Source organism: Myripristis murdjan, chromosome 3 (assembly GCF_902150065.1).
Source record: "Myripristis murdjan chromosome 3, fMyrMur1.1, whole genome shotgun sequence".
Classification (NCBI taxonomy): Eukaryota; Metazoa; Chordata; class Actinopteri; order Holocentriformes; family Holocentridae; genus Myripristis; species Myripristis murdjan.
The window spans coordinates 1,765,446-1,778,068 of record NC_043982.1 but is presented as its reverse complement, the minus strand read 5'-3'; the positions used below and the strand labels follow the sequence as shown (position 1 = coordinate 1,778,068).

The 12,623-nt window shown below is 38.5% G+C and overlaps 1 protein-coding gene across 1 annotated transcript in view; it reads right to left on the bottom strand.

The window, feature by feature from the left end:
• Positions 1 to 2,658: 2,658 nt before the first annotated feature.
• The window catches only part of LOC115380437 (ADAMTS-like protein 3), a 56,334-nt gene continuing 46,369 nt past the window's right edge, over positions 2,659 to 12,623 (bottom strand). Inside the window, exons 15-19 of the mRNA XM_030081631.1 lie at positions 11,726 to 11,909; positions 7,327 to 7,531; positions 6,060 to 6,163; positions 5,744 to 5,958; positions 2,659 to 4,672 (exon numbers count right to left, since the gene is read on the bottom strand). Of these exons, the coding sequence (XP_029937491.1) occupies positions 4,554 to 4,672; positions 5,744 to 5,958; positions 6,060 to 6,163; positions 7,327 to 7,531; positions 11,726 to 11,909 (827 nt within the window). The 3' untranslated portion in view covers positions 2,659 to 4,553. The remainder of the gene's footprint in view (positions 4,673 to 5,743; positions 5,959 to 6,059; positions 6,164 to 7,326; positions 7,532 to 11,725; positions 11,910 to 12,623) is intronic.

Below are 12,623 nucleotides of genomic sequence, written 5' to 3'. Positions count from 1 at the left end.
CTGTTTTTGCTATTTTCTCTCTCTTGCTCTCTCCCTGTGCAACTTACTCTCATTATTGTTATCGCCTGTGCCTTGTTAGTTGAGTTCATTTGGTCTCCTGATCTTTGTCCCAGCGTTTTCCCTCCAGTATCTGTCCCTGTCTCCTACTCAGCGGTGTCTTGTCCTCCTGATTAGTTTCTTATTTATTTATTCTTATTTCATATTTATAGCTGTAGTCTTGTCTTTGTTCCCTGCCAGTTGGTTGTCATCTATAGTTTTGACTCCAGCTTCCCACCTGTTGTTTGTGCCTGTTTCCTTGTGATTACCTGTGCTCCTGCCAATGTGTCCTCCAAGTAAAGTCTTTAAATCTCAGCCTTGCACCCAGGTCTCCAGGGCCCACTTGCCTGCTCTCCCCGTGACAGGATGAAGTGACCAAACATGGACCTGGTGGACTCCAGCTTGTCACCTGAATTGAAACCTGTTATTCATCCTAATGATTCTGATGGTGAGCTTATCATGAACTTTTTTTTCGCTGACTTTATGAAGAGACTCCTGCACTGGATAAACAGTTCATGGCCACCAACTGAACGTGAAACTCCTGCTTGTTTTTGTCCTGACTTGATCACCAGCAAAGACTTTTTGATTTTGCCCCCTGGTCTGCATTTGGGTCCCTGTGACAGGTACACACTGCTAATGGTAAACAGCCACAATTTTAAGGTGCTAACAGTGAACCATGACAGCTGCATTGTCGAGTCACACCTCCCACATGGCACGACGAAACACTTTGTCTTGCAGTAGGACACTAGTCTTCTCGTCTGCTGGTCGATTGCTTGGTTGATAATTCTCATGGGTTGGACAGTCGCTAGTGTTACCTTCACAATCACAAGTTTTTTGTGAGGGGCAGAAGGGACATACAGACCTTTTAAGAACAGAGCTCATTTTAGATGATGTAATCATTTTCAGGACATTACTGATTAAATGAATTGTTTGCTGAAATACACGTATGTATAATGCATTATGGGATGCATTTTTTTTTTTCAGTGCTCTTTGCCCATTAGCCACTTTGTTGAGTGCAGGAACATTATATGAGGCTTAGCCTCTGTGTGGACTGCCATAAAATGTCTAAAGTTGCGCTTCAGACAGTGACAATGAGGACCTGAATGAGGGCAGTGACACTGAAGCAGAATGCAGCAGTTACTTTGGGGACAAAAACAACCATGAATCAGAAGATTCAGCCGCAGACTGCTGACCCGCTAGCCCAGGCTCAGGAGGAGGAGGAGGAGGATTTCAACCAGTTTGCTGGATTTCAACAGCACTGCAAATGGGAAACTTTCACACACACTGTAAGAGCGAGTATCGCTGCAAGTCAAGGGTGACCATCATGTCAGTATAAAATAATTAGGTTAAAAATGATTCAAGATGCCACAGTCTGTTTGTTTATAATGAATTCAGGCTACCAGGTAGGCTAAAGTGCACTCAGCTCACTGTGGATAAAGTAAATCAGCCATGGTTCACGTTATAACATGCAGATGTCCTCCATTGACCAATCAATTGTTTGAACAGTATTTCAAATTTCAGTTGACCAACTGAAAATTTTTTTCTTCGATTAACTATAGACCTGTTTTGCAGGGATAAGTGTGTAACATCAAGTTAATCACATATTGCTAATGGCTCTCCTGAAAGTGGACATTCCCATGCCAATACCATGGTGGTGTTATGTACATCATCTCTTGAATTCCTGCTCTGGAGCGCTTGGCATTTGGAAGTAAGAAACATAACATAGCAATTCCCCACCTCCAACTGTTTGACTGGAACGTGGCAATAGTGTATGCTAGTATGTGGGCATAGTGCAGTTGAGGCAATGATCCACTGGGGGCACATAGATGATTTTGGTGTCATCATAAATTACAGACAGTATACAAAATTGCCAAGGGCTGATTAAGTGAGGTCTCAACTGAGCAAACACAAGCATGTCATTTATCAGTGAGTCGGGCTCATGTGTAGACTCAACCATCAAATCACATGCTTAATCCACATTTTTATGTCAACTGAGTGTAAATGATTCTCACGTAAAAAGACCCAATGAAATGGACTTTCTTGATCTGATGTATTTCCTAATGACACAGGATGTTTGTGTAGGACATGGTGCAGAGAAGGAACATGCACAAGTGTAAAACAACAGGAGACCAAACTCTAATAGTTGGATGAGAATAGAGGTTTAAAGATTTGTGAAGGTTTCATTGGTTGAAATTTTATTTTAATTTACACCCACTAGTGCAGGATGATGTCACTATTTAAGATATTTTGTTTTACAGGAAGTAGAAGTCGAGAGGTCATTTCAAGATGACTTCAAATCGACCATGAGCAATTTTACACGTGCAGTGCACCTTTACTGGTTAAGCTGACCAACAAAAAGATAGAAAACACAGAGGAATGACTGTAAGAAAGCAATGATTAACCTTTTAACATGTAAAAGTGGATTAATGCGCTATTTATTGCAGACCATAAACCTTAAAGTTTGCTCATTAATTGTGCTTACACAGTAGGATACAGATAATGCTCTCTGAGAAGTACAGTATGCCATGTGCAACACAAAGTGTAGGTTATATCAAATGCTTATCAAGGTCAAATATATTTACTCTGAAAATCAAGTTAATGTTATAGTCTAGCTTGAAATAAAAAAAAAAAATGGCTGTAGAATTGTGTGAAAAACGGTTCAGTAATGCATTAAGGGATCAAACTGTCTTTATTCCTTTGCATTTTTATCTAGAGCACTTTAATGTTTTGTTATAATACCTCATCTTCCCTCAGTCAAGCTGAAAATCCGCAAGCAGTTATGAATGTCAACATCCCAAATATGCAGTATTGTCATCAGTAGCCAGGGAGAGAAACACTGAATGTAAATATGCGTGTTACTGAGTGGCAGGTCATAATGTAGCTATAAAACATCTGAGATTGCACTTAAATACATGCAAATAAAACCAGGGGAGTGGCAGCGAACACACCACCCGATCAACACTGACAAGTGCTTTATGTCTTGTTTTATATTCTAAGATTTTAAACAGGAGTTAAAAAGACACCTAAATCATGACTAAGGAAGTAAGAAAATAAAAAGTCTCACAAAATCTACATACACTCAATATACAGTATTGCACTTAGAACACAGTATGTACAGGACATATTTTACAATGCAGCACATCGGTATGGCAACCAAGACGAAGTTAAAAGGAACAGACCCATCATTCAAAATCCTCGCCGTTTCCTCTGCTGTCACTTCAGAGCTCTTCCAAGTAGACGATTCTTCGCTTGTAAATTTGAATTAATCTCACGCAACTTCCATTATTGTCAAAAACTAGAATCACAAAGTGGCACCGATAAATATGTGGGCATGGCAAAAATGAATTCACGCCACCCAAGCTCTCTGGCACAGCAGCTTGCAATGTGTTCTCCTTTTTAATCTCCCTCAGTGACATCTGACTACAATCACATCCCTACACCTTCACATGTGTGAATGGTCATTACGAACTTAAATCCAAAATTCCTTATTTTATGTACATGCACAATACTATAAATCAAACACAGGATATCCACTGCTTTGTTCTGCTGACATTAGGGTTCGACCGATATGTGTTTTTGAAGGCCAGTACGATACAGATGCTCTGTGATACAGATGCTCCATTTGCAAATCTTTATTCCAAAAGTTTATGCTAAAACTTAATAACTGCAAATTTGACATCTTGCCAAGAAAATGAAAAGAGTTTTGTGATTATACCAACATTTTATTTTCGTTGTAGTGATAAGCCTCTGAAATGGCATTTTGACCACCAGTGGACACTAAAACTCTCCATCTGAAACCCAGAACAATGAAAAGTCTTCCAAGCTTAACAGCTCTTCTGGAAGGTGATCCACCACACCCTTTACACGGTGGGGAAATATTATGTCTTTCAATGAGGAATTACTTTAAAAACAAACATTACTGAACATTTAATTAATAAATAAAAAGGAATGAGCTCAAATCATTTCATTGATAGGTTTTAGCGACTGTTTATAATATAGCTGCCGATATGATGAACCTCCATATCAGCACTGGACGACATCACTGGCTGATATCTACTTAAAGGCCAGTATTGGCAAACCTGTATATCGGTCTAACCCTAGTTTACATGTCTGCCAAGAGAGCATTGGTACACACTCTACAACAAATGACATCAATATATTCTTTTTTCGACCTCCTTTGCTGAATGTCACAGGAAACAAAATGCTCTGGGGTTGTAGGAAAAGTCCAAGGCTCCATTCGATCCACATAGTGAACCCTTGTCGTCGTAAGAGAGGATGAGTCCCAATCAGAAAATAAATCCCCTCCTCCTTTCAGCCCTTTCAGGCTCTATTCAGTCCAATTTTATGGATCACAATTTCCATTTAGGAAATGAAGGAATTGGATTGACTTCAGTCCAGTATATTTATGTGCAGTGTTTGAAGCAGCCGCCTGCAGATGATCTCCCAGCTATTTCAGTCCCTGCCCATGTAGTCCCATCTGTCCACAGATTTAGTGGCGTTATACCCACACGCCGCCACTAGGTAGAGTCAGGGTCCTGTGAACAAGACTTGCAGCACCTCTGCTTGTACATATCAACATAGCAGAGGTTTAGTCTCTCCACCACAGTGCAGTACTGGGTCGTGTCCTTGCAATCACCTGGGAAAAAAAGGGACATTCGATCACTACAAAACAGTCGATTCAGGTTACACATGTAGCCAATGCAATCATTTTGTGTGTGTGTGTGTGAGTCACTGTCAACAGAAAACTGGCAGGCAAGGCTCTGCTTATGAAAGCTGCCACAAGCTCCACTGTTTCCTCTGGTGGTGTTTAGAGGATTTTTTTTTTTTTTTTTGGCCTGCATAATCATTACACCATGCACTAGAACTCAATGTATTACAACGTATGACATTTTGTGAATCGTAACATCCTGATCTGATTTATCCCTCTGAAACATTTATTTTCCAAAGGTTTTTGTTAAACCATCCACAAAATTCCCCTCATTTTTTTTTCTAAATCTTTAAAAAAAAATTAATCCTTTTTTTTTTTTTTTTTTTTGCAATTTTAGAAAACATATAGAGCCTCATCCAAATACATTAATAATATATATATATATATATTTAAAAAAAAAAAAATCCTAAAATAACAAAGAAAATCTTTTAAAAAAAAGCCACCAAAAATATGTAAGAAAAAACTAAAGAAAGGTAACAAAAATATGTAAAAAGTTCAAAAGAAAATTAAACCTACCAAACTGGACAAAAGAAAAATAAAAAAGTAACAAATATATACATAAAAATATATATAAATAAAAAAAAATCTCAAAATCAGCTCAAAAGTAAGAAAACAAATTAAGATTTTATTTAATTTTATTTTTTGTATTTATTTTTTTTTTATTTAAATGTTTAATTGTTTATTTAATTACTGATTTATTTTTGGAAAGGAAAAGGCTATTTCATTCAAGGAGTTAAACAACCATAGACAATACATGAATAAATAAGAATCCTGCAGTCCTTGCAAAAATGTGATTGCATTTCAAGTGCTAGATGTTTCTTTATTCAGTCATATTTCAAAATATCAATCCTTTAGGTAAAAAGACACTAAAAGTAGTGAATGCTTTTACTGCTCCAGTTACAGGAGTGACAGAGGTTCACTATTCTGACCTACACCTTCTTTCACAGCTACACTCATGCACACACACACACACACACACACACACACACACACACTTACTCCCACAGGGGCTGGTGTTGCAGTGCTGCCAGGTGGAGGGGCGTTGGAGCCAGGCACAGTGCTGCTCAGCCAGAGTCCTGCCGCTCCTCCGGTGAACACAGTCCACCCTGCGGGACTGAAAGCCACTGCCACAGGCTACCGTGCACGCCCGCCATGCACCAGCACGCCACTGGACGTCACACAGCTCTGACGTACAGTTGCGGACCGACGCAGGTCTGGGACGAAAGCAAAGCAGATTAACATGTTAATCATCAAGACCGTGGTTTATTTCTGTCTTTTAATGAGATGGAAATGCAATGGATGTGCAGCTGCATACCTGTTTGTGAGGTCGCAGAGCTGGTGCGAGGAGCCGTTGGCATGCTGGCAGATGACAGATCTCTTCTGCACGGTGGTGGTGGGGCCTAAACACCTCCCTGAACACTGAAATGGTATCACACAGAAGAAGTTGCAGCACACTGTAGCACACAGATCAACTCGGTGAAAAGAGGCTATGAAATTCCTTCATTCAGTCAAATACTGAATGCTACAGACATGCACTCCACTACGCTGCATGAAGAGAAATTTATTTCAATACATAAGTGTTGAGCATTTGCATTTGTAAGAGTGTAATATAAAAAACTGGACTTTTTTGCAAATTAGAAAAAGTAACATTAACAAAAAAAAAAAAAAAAAGGCTAAAAATACCAGATAATTAAGCTAGATAATTAAATTTAAATTAAATTAAACTTTACATACAAATTGTAAAAGAAAAATGTATATTGGATGAATATTTTGTGTAGTGTATAACAGCTGTATACAAAGCTCCGCAAAGCATGACACACCAGTTATGAAAACCTAATCTATGCAATATAATCAGAGCAGCCACATTATATATACAATAGGCAGCAGCTCTCCTTATCTCGGCTGCTTGCAGAATCATTGCACTACATAACACTTGTTCAACATACTACAAGCAAATGTCACAATGCAGTATATTTAGAGAATTATAATAACCTAGGTTTAATTTAACTCTCTGAAACCAAGGAGTCCAGGGGCAGCTTTTTATTCCAAAAGGTTTTTGTTAAGGTGTTTGTTAAGTTCCCCTCATATTTTCAAAATCTTGAAAAAAAAAAAAAAAAAACTGCTGCTATTTTGGCAGTTTTAAAAAACATATAGAATCTCATCCAAATGCATTAATTAAAAAAAAAAAAAAATCAATCCTAAAACAAAAATATGTTAAAAATAAAATCCTCCAAAATAAAGAGAACAAAAGTAAGAAAAACTAAAAAAGTAACAAAATATAAAAATAAAGATTAACTACAGGACAAAATAAAATTAAAAAGTAACAAAATATATAACAATAAAAAAAAATTTTTTTTTTACAGCTTAAAAATAAGAAAAACAAAAAAAAATTAAATTCTATATGGTTGGTTTATTTATTTACATATTTTTTTGTTCATTTATTTATTGATGAAAATAAAAAGACTATTTTGTTTAGAGAATGAAATAAATATGAATAAATAAATGAATAAATAAAAGGCCTGCCCGTGGCCTCTGTGTTTCCGCTGTAAAAATGGGATTGTGTTCCAAGTGCTGGACATCACCTTTCCCCAGGAACTGGTCACCCAGACGGGACAGGTGTCGGAGGTGCATGGCTGCCTGTCGGCCGGCCGGCTGCTCCGCTCGCAGGCAGATGGCGCTAGAGTCCTCACCGCTCCCCTGGCGTCATGCTGCTGACAGGACACCTGCCTCTGCTTCCAGCCGCCGCCGCACGAGGCCGAGCATTTGGACCACACCGACACCACCCAGCTAGCAGGAGCACAGCAGACAAGAGGAGCAAACAGCTTTAGAAAGGAGAGGATGAGACAGAAACAGATTGAGTCTGCCGCGATCACAATGAAAGGAAGGCAAGAACGTACAAGAAAAGTCTAAAAGCAAACAATAAAAGATCACAGCATGAAAGCGGGTCTATAAAAATGTGTTGATTTAAAAGATGATTCAGATCTTGTGATCTGCTGAGACAAATGAAACAGCTTCATCCCACTGACACACCATTGTTTTAAAAAATCAGATTTGAAGATTTCCCCCTGGATTGAATTATTGGTTAAAATGGACATTTTATGCTTCAAAGAGCTGTACATTAGAGGGAAACCCCCAAGGCTAGGCCCTGTCAGAAATCTATTGGAGACAAGGCTCCACATGCCAGTGGTTTGTAAAGCTCAATGACTGATTCCCCATCTGACTCTCCCAGCGGTCAGTGAAAGCAAGGCATCTGTTTTAGCTATCCAAGCCCTGCTCATTCATGAAGATATATGGTTGAGAGCTCCACTATGTCTTGATTCTCTGTCCATCTGCTGAAACAGTTTGGAGACTTCAAGACAAAAGGCTTTTATAGAACATAGCTGTTTATGACAGCAAATCTTTACCAGCATAATAACCCCAATGAAGTGTTTATGATGGTCCTTCTGGATCCTGGATGCCATGCAGACATGTGTGTTCTTGTGCAGGGATTTTCAAACTTTTTGACATTCACTGAACCACAGACCTCCAGCTGAAATGATTTTGTCTTCTACCTTTTAACAAAGTTTATAATGGTCAGTTTGTGTTGACATTGTGGAGAATGTGTCAGTTTAATTCTGTGTTTATTATCGAGGTTATAGTTTGCAGATGTCTGCTACTAGACTGCATTATACTGAGAGGTGTTTCTGATTTTTTGTCTTCTCCTATTTATATAAATAAGTGGGACAGAATACTAGAAACACCTTTCAATAACACAGTCCAGTGCAACAGCAGCACTAACTATGAGCTCAATGCCAAACATAGAAGTGAATGAACACCTCGATTAAAGTGACAAAAAGAAAACCTGAGCATTATAGGCAGCAGAAAGGGAAACTTTGTGGCAAAACAGGATTGTATCATATATATGCTTCTATACAAGTTTATACAAAAGATTTTTCTTTTTCATCTTCTGGACCCCTAAGCTGATTTTCACTGATCCATGGACCCCCATCTGAAATGGTTATGCCTTGGGGATCCTGATAAGAAAATCACTGATACAAATAGATTTTTTTGCACCATAGCATTTCTAGAGATTTAATTCATAGGAAAAGTAACCCTTTAAAACCTGAGCACATTCACTTAATTTCTTTAATATTCCTGGTGTTTCAATGCCTGTGAAAGCTGTCTGAATGAAGGCAGGACCCCCTGGAAGCCCCCTCAAGGACCCCACTTTGAAAACTGCGGTTGTTGTGTGTGTCTGTCTGCCTGGCTGTCTCCGAGCCTGGTTTCTTGACGTGGACAGTAAAAGGTCACAAACAAAGGCTCGCATTGTGCCGGGATGCTCGCTGATAGCTTGGAAACCCACCAAGCAGTTTCCCAGAAAAAGCTGCTACTTTTGTTGTGTGTGTGTGTGTGTGTGCATCTGTCTCAGTGCACATGATAATAATAAATGTTTTTAGCACAGGAACAAGTTAGCATAATACATCGTTTCAAGCTGTTTGATTCATATACTGACATAAAACAGGAGATGCATATTTCTTACTACATATGGACTGCATCACTTGGTTGATTCATTGAGAAGGTATAGCTTACCCCTATCCAATTTACCCTAAGTTAAAGGGACATGAATTTCTTGATGACTTTATGAACCTGAGCAGGCGAGCAGTGGGAATCATGGCATCACAGGTCTCTGTGCAGCCCCCCCATCCCCTTGAAGTATGATGGCTTGTAATGGACACATAATAAAGTTCCATTTTCAAAACAGATAGCTTTAGCACTTGCTTTTTATAACATGGGAACAAGGATTGATAGCTAAAATATCTTACAATCATTGAGCTGGTGAAAAATGCAAGTATGGTCCAAAAACAATGCAGGCGTCCAAAAAGGCATGATAGAAAGCCAGAAATGATGGCACCTGGCCAAGTAATTGTTAAGCCATTATTACTGTTTTTTGGTTATTTTGTGCTATGAGTAAGTAAAAAAGTGTATTTACTCCCCCATAAAAGTCAGCTTTGGCTCATCTCCGTTGTCCTCTCACACTACATCCACTAATGCTGACCAGCACTTGGACAAATCTGTGCAATAAAACACAGCTTCTTTAACCTAAGCTGGAGTTTGCAAGGATAATAAAACCCCTACACGTTCCAACTCTTATACCACTACTACTGCACCAACATCCAGGCTTGATTTATGCTAATAGTGGGTCATTTGTGTTGGATTAGCTGCACAGAGCCGTCTGAGTGTCTGGCGTTGGGGTGCGGGCCTGACTGATGGGCTGTATGATGGGTAGAGGCAGGTTGGCAGGGCTGAAAGCACCGGGGTGAGCGGTGGGGGGGAGAGGGGGGTCCGGGGTGAGGAGATTCTGCTGAGAATACACTTCTGCTGTGATCTGTGCTCTTCCAGAATTCATTACAAGCCTGCCTGCCTGCCTTTAACACAATTCACCACTGCACCCACATCAATTTCAGTTAACATGTGTAAAGGCAATTATCGTATAACAGCATTTACCCATGTACACATACATAAAAACATCTGTGTATTTGCAACTGACTGCTATATCAGTTTACCGAAAAATTAGGTCAATATTGCTCTTTTATTAAAAGCCACATATCAGGCAGTCAATGATCACTTGTTCACTGTAGAGCTGATCAATACTGCTTGTCTACTGGAAGCCCTTCACCTGAATAAATGCAAGATTTTGCTCAGCCTCTTATGGAGGAATATGTTTAATTATTTATCTTCTCATTCTTATTCTTATCCTGGGTTTCAGTGGAGTGTTTTAGTGTCCCACAGTCTGGGCAAAAAACAATACTTGCTATATGTATACATACATTTGTGTGTGTGTGTGTGTGTGTGTGTGTGTGTGTGTGTGTGTGTGTGTGTGTGTGTGTGTGTGTATTAGGAATGGACCCAAACTTGAACTCATATTTGGCAAGTATCAAATTATGGCTTCTGATGAATAAATTACCCTTCCAAACATTTTTCTAAAAGTTAAAAGTTCAGCTTTATATAATATATGTAATATATATTTTTTAACCCAACTTGAATAAAGGAAACACCTGCAGCAACTGACTGGCTCTGAAGTTGTCTATTTCAAACTAGAATGGCTGCCACCGCTGTCAGTCATCCTGAGCAGAGTGGGTCAGAACTGATGAGGACAGCAGTGCTGACTGGAGATCAGTCACAGGGACACGGGGCATTTCCAACACATTTTTTAACAGCTACATTTCTTTTGATTTGCAGAATGGATAGTCGTCAGAGAGGCTTTCCTAAACATGTGTCTCTGCAGTTTATTGCTTGCATTCTATCTATCTATCTATCTATCTATCTATCTATATGTATGTATATGCATATATGTAAAAATGTGTTTAAATAAAAGTAACACTTTACAATAAGAGTACAACAATTAATGTTAGTTAATGCCGTAATAAACATTAAGTAACAGGTAATAAACATTAAGTAACAGTTAACTAACTGTTAACTAATGTGTCTAAGAATCATGTACTAATGCTATTCATGCTAAGGTATTAATTTATATGTTATTTAATGGTTATTGTAGATATTATTAACATTAGTAAATGCCCTAATAATCATTAACTAACAGTTAATTAACCATTACAGCATTAACTAATGTTAACTAACATTAATTGTTGTACTCTTATAATAAAGTGTTACCAAAAAAATATAGGTATCATTATCAGGTTTCAGCTGACCTTGGCTACCCCTTATATGTAAAAAATCTCCATCTTAACAAGTCCTCATATTCAGTGCTGAAATCTTGTTTTTCTTATAACAAGTGATCAAGCCCACTAGGATTGAGAACATGTCACTTGAGTCAAGAAAATTCTAGAAACAAGTTGATAAACACTGAACACATTATCTCATCCCACTGGCAGATTCTGACCTTGTTTGAAGAAAAAAACAAGATTTCAGCACTGAGTAGGATCCTGAATGACTTGTCACGACAGAGATTTTTTTGCAGAGTACATGCACTGTCCTGTGTACCTGGGAGGGCAGTCGTGTGTGTTGCAGGCCACTGGGGATGTGATGGGTCTGGGCATGTGGTGGCACATGGTGGGCTGGACCTCCCCTCCTGCCGGACCCACACAGCGAACCCTGCGCAGCCGAGTCCCTCTGTTCCCACAGGACGCGCTACATGTGGTCCAGTCGCCAAAACGCCAGGAAAACTCTATGGACACATTGGCAAAACACACACAGCACCGAAAAATGATGTAGAACATAAATCTGGTTTGTTAAATTACCATCAATAAAACAACAAAAGAAGAGAAAATACAGAACGAGTGCCAGGATGCGAACAATTCATGTTTTGAACTTATCAATACAGATGGCATGACTTCAAGTCTCCTGTTCAGTTACATATTCTTTTTTTTATGCAACTAACTTAAATAGCTCCAGAGTTAATAAGAAGAATCTGAAATCAGAAATACTTTACTGAAATTGGGTCAGCTGCACTTGCTCAAATTCTCAAGAGAAGAATTAAATTATATGAAAACAGAAAGAAATATGAAATATAAAAATATGTACCTTATATTATTTTAAACAGTATGTGCATTATGTGTAAGTTGTATCAAAAGTATGAGCATTTTGTACATTAAGTCTCACTATGTGCATTTATCCAACAAAATATTACAACAACAAATACAGAAATAAGAAATTGAGCATATGAAAAAAGTATACCTATATATATCTTAAATACACAGGGATACACTGTTGAATTATTGTAAAGTCCCACAGGTATATATTATTGCACAGTTAAATGGTTAAACTGTTTAAATAGTGTACAGTTATGCCGTCCTCAAATTCTGAGCATAAGAATGATAACAACATTTTTTATTTGCAAATAGCTCATCATTTTAGTGTAAATATGTGGCTTTGCCGGCTC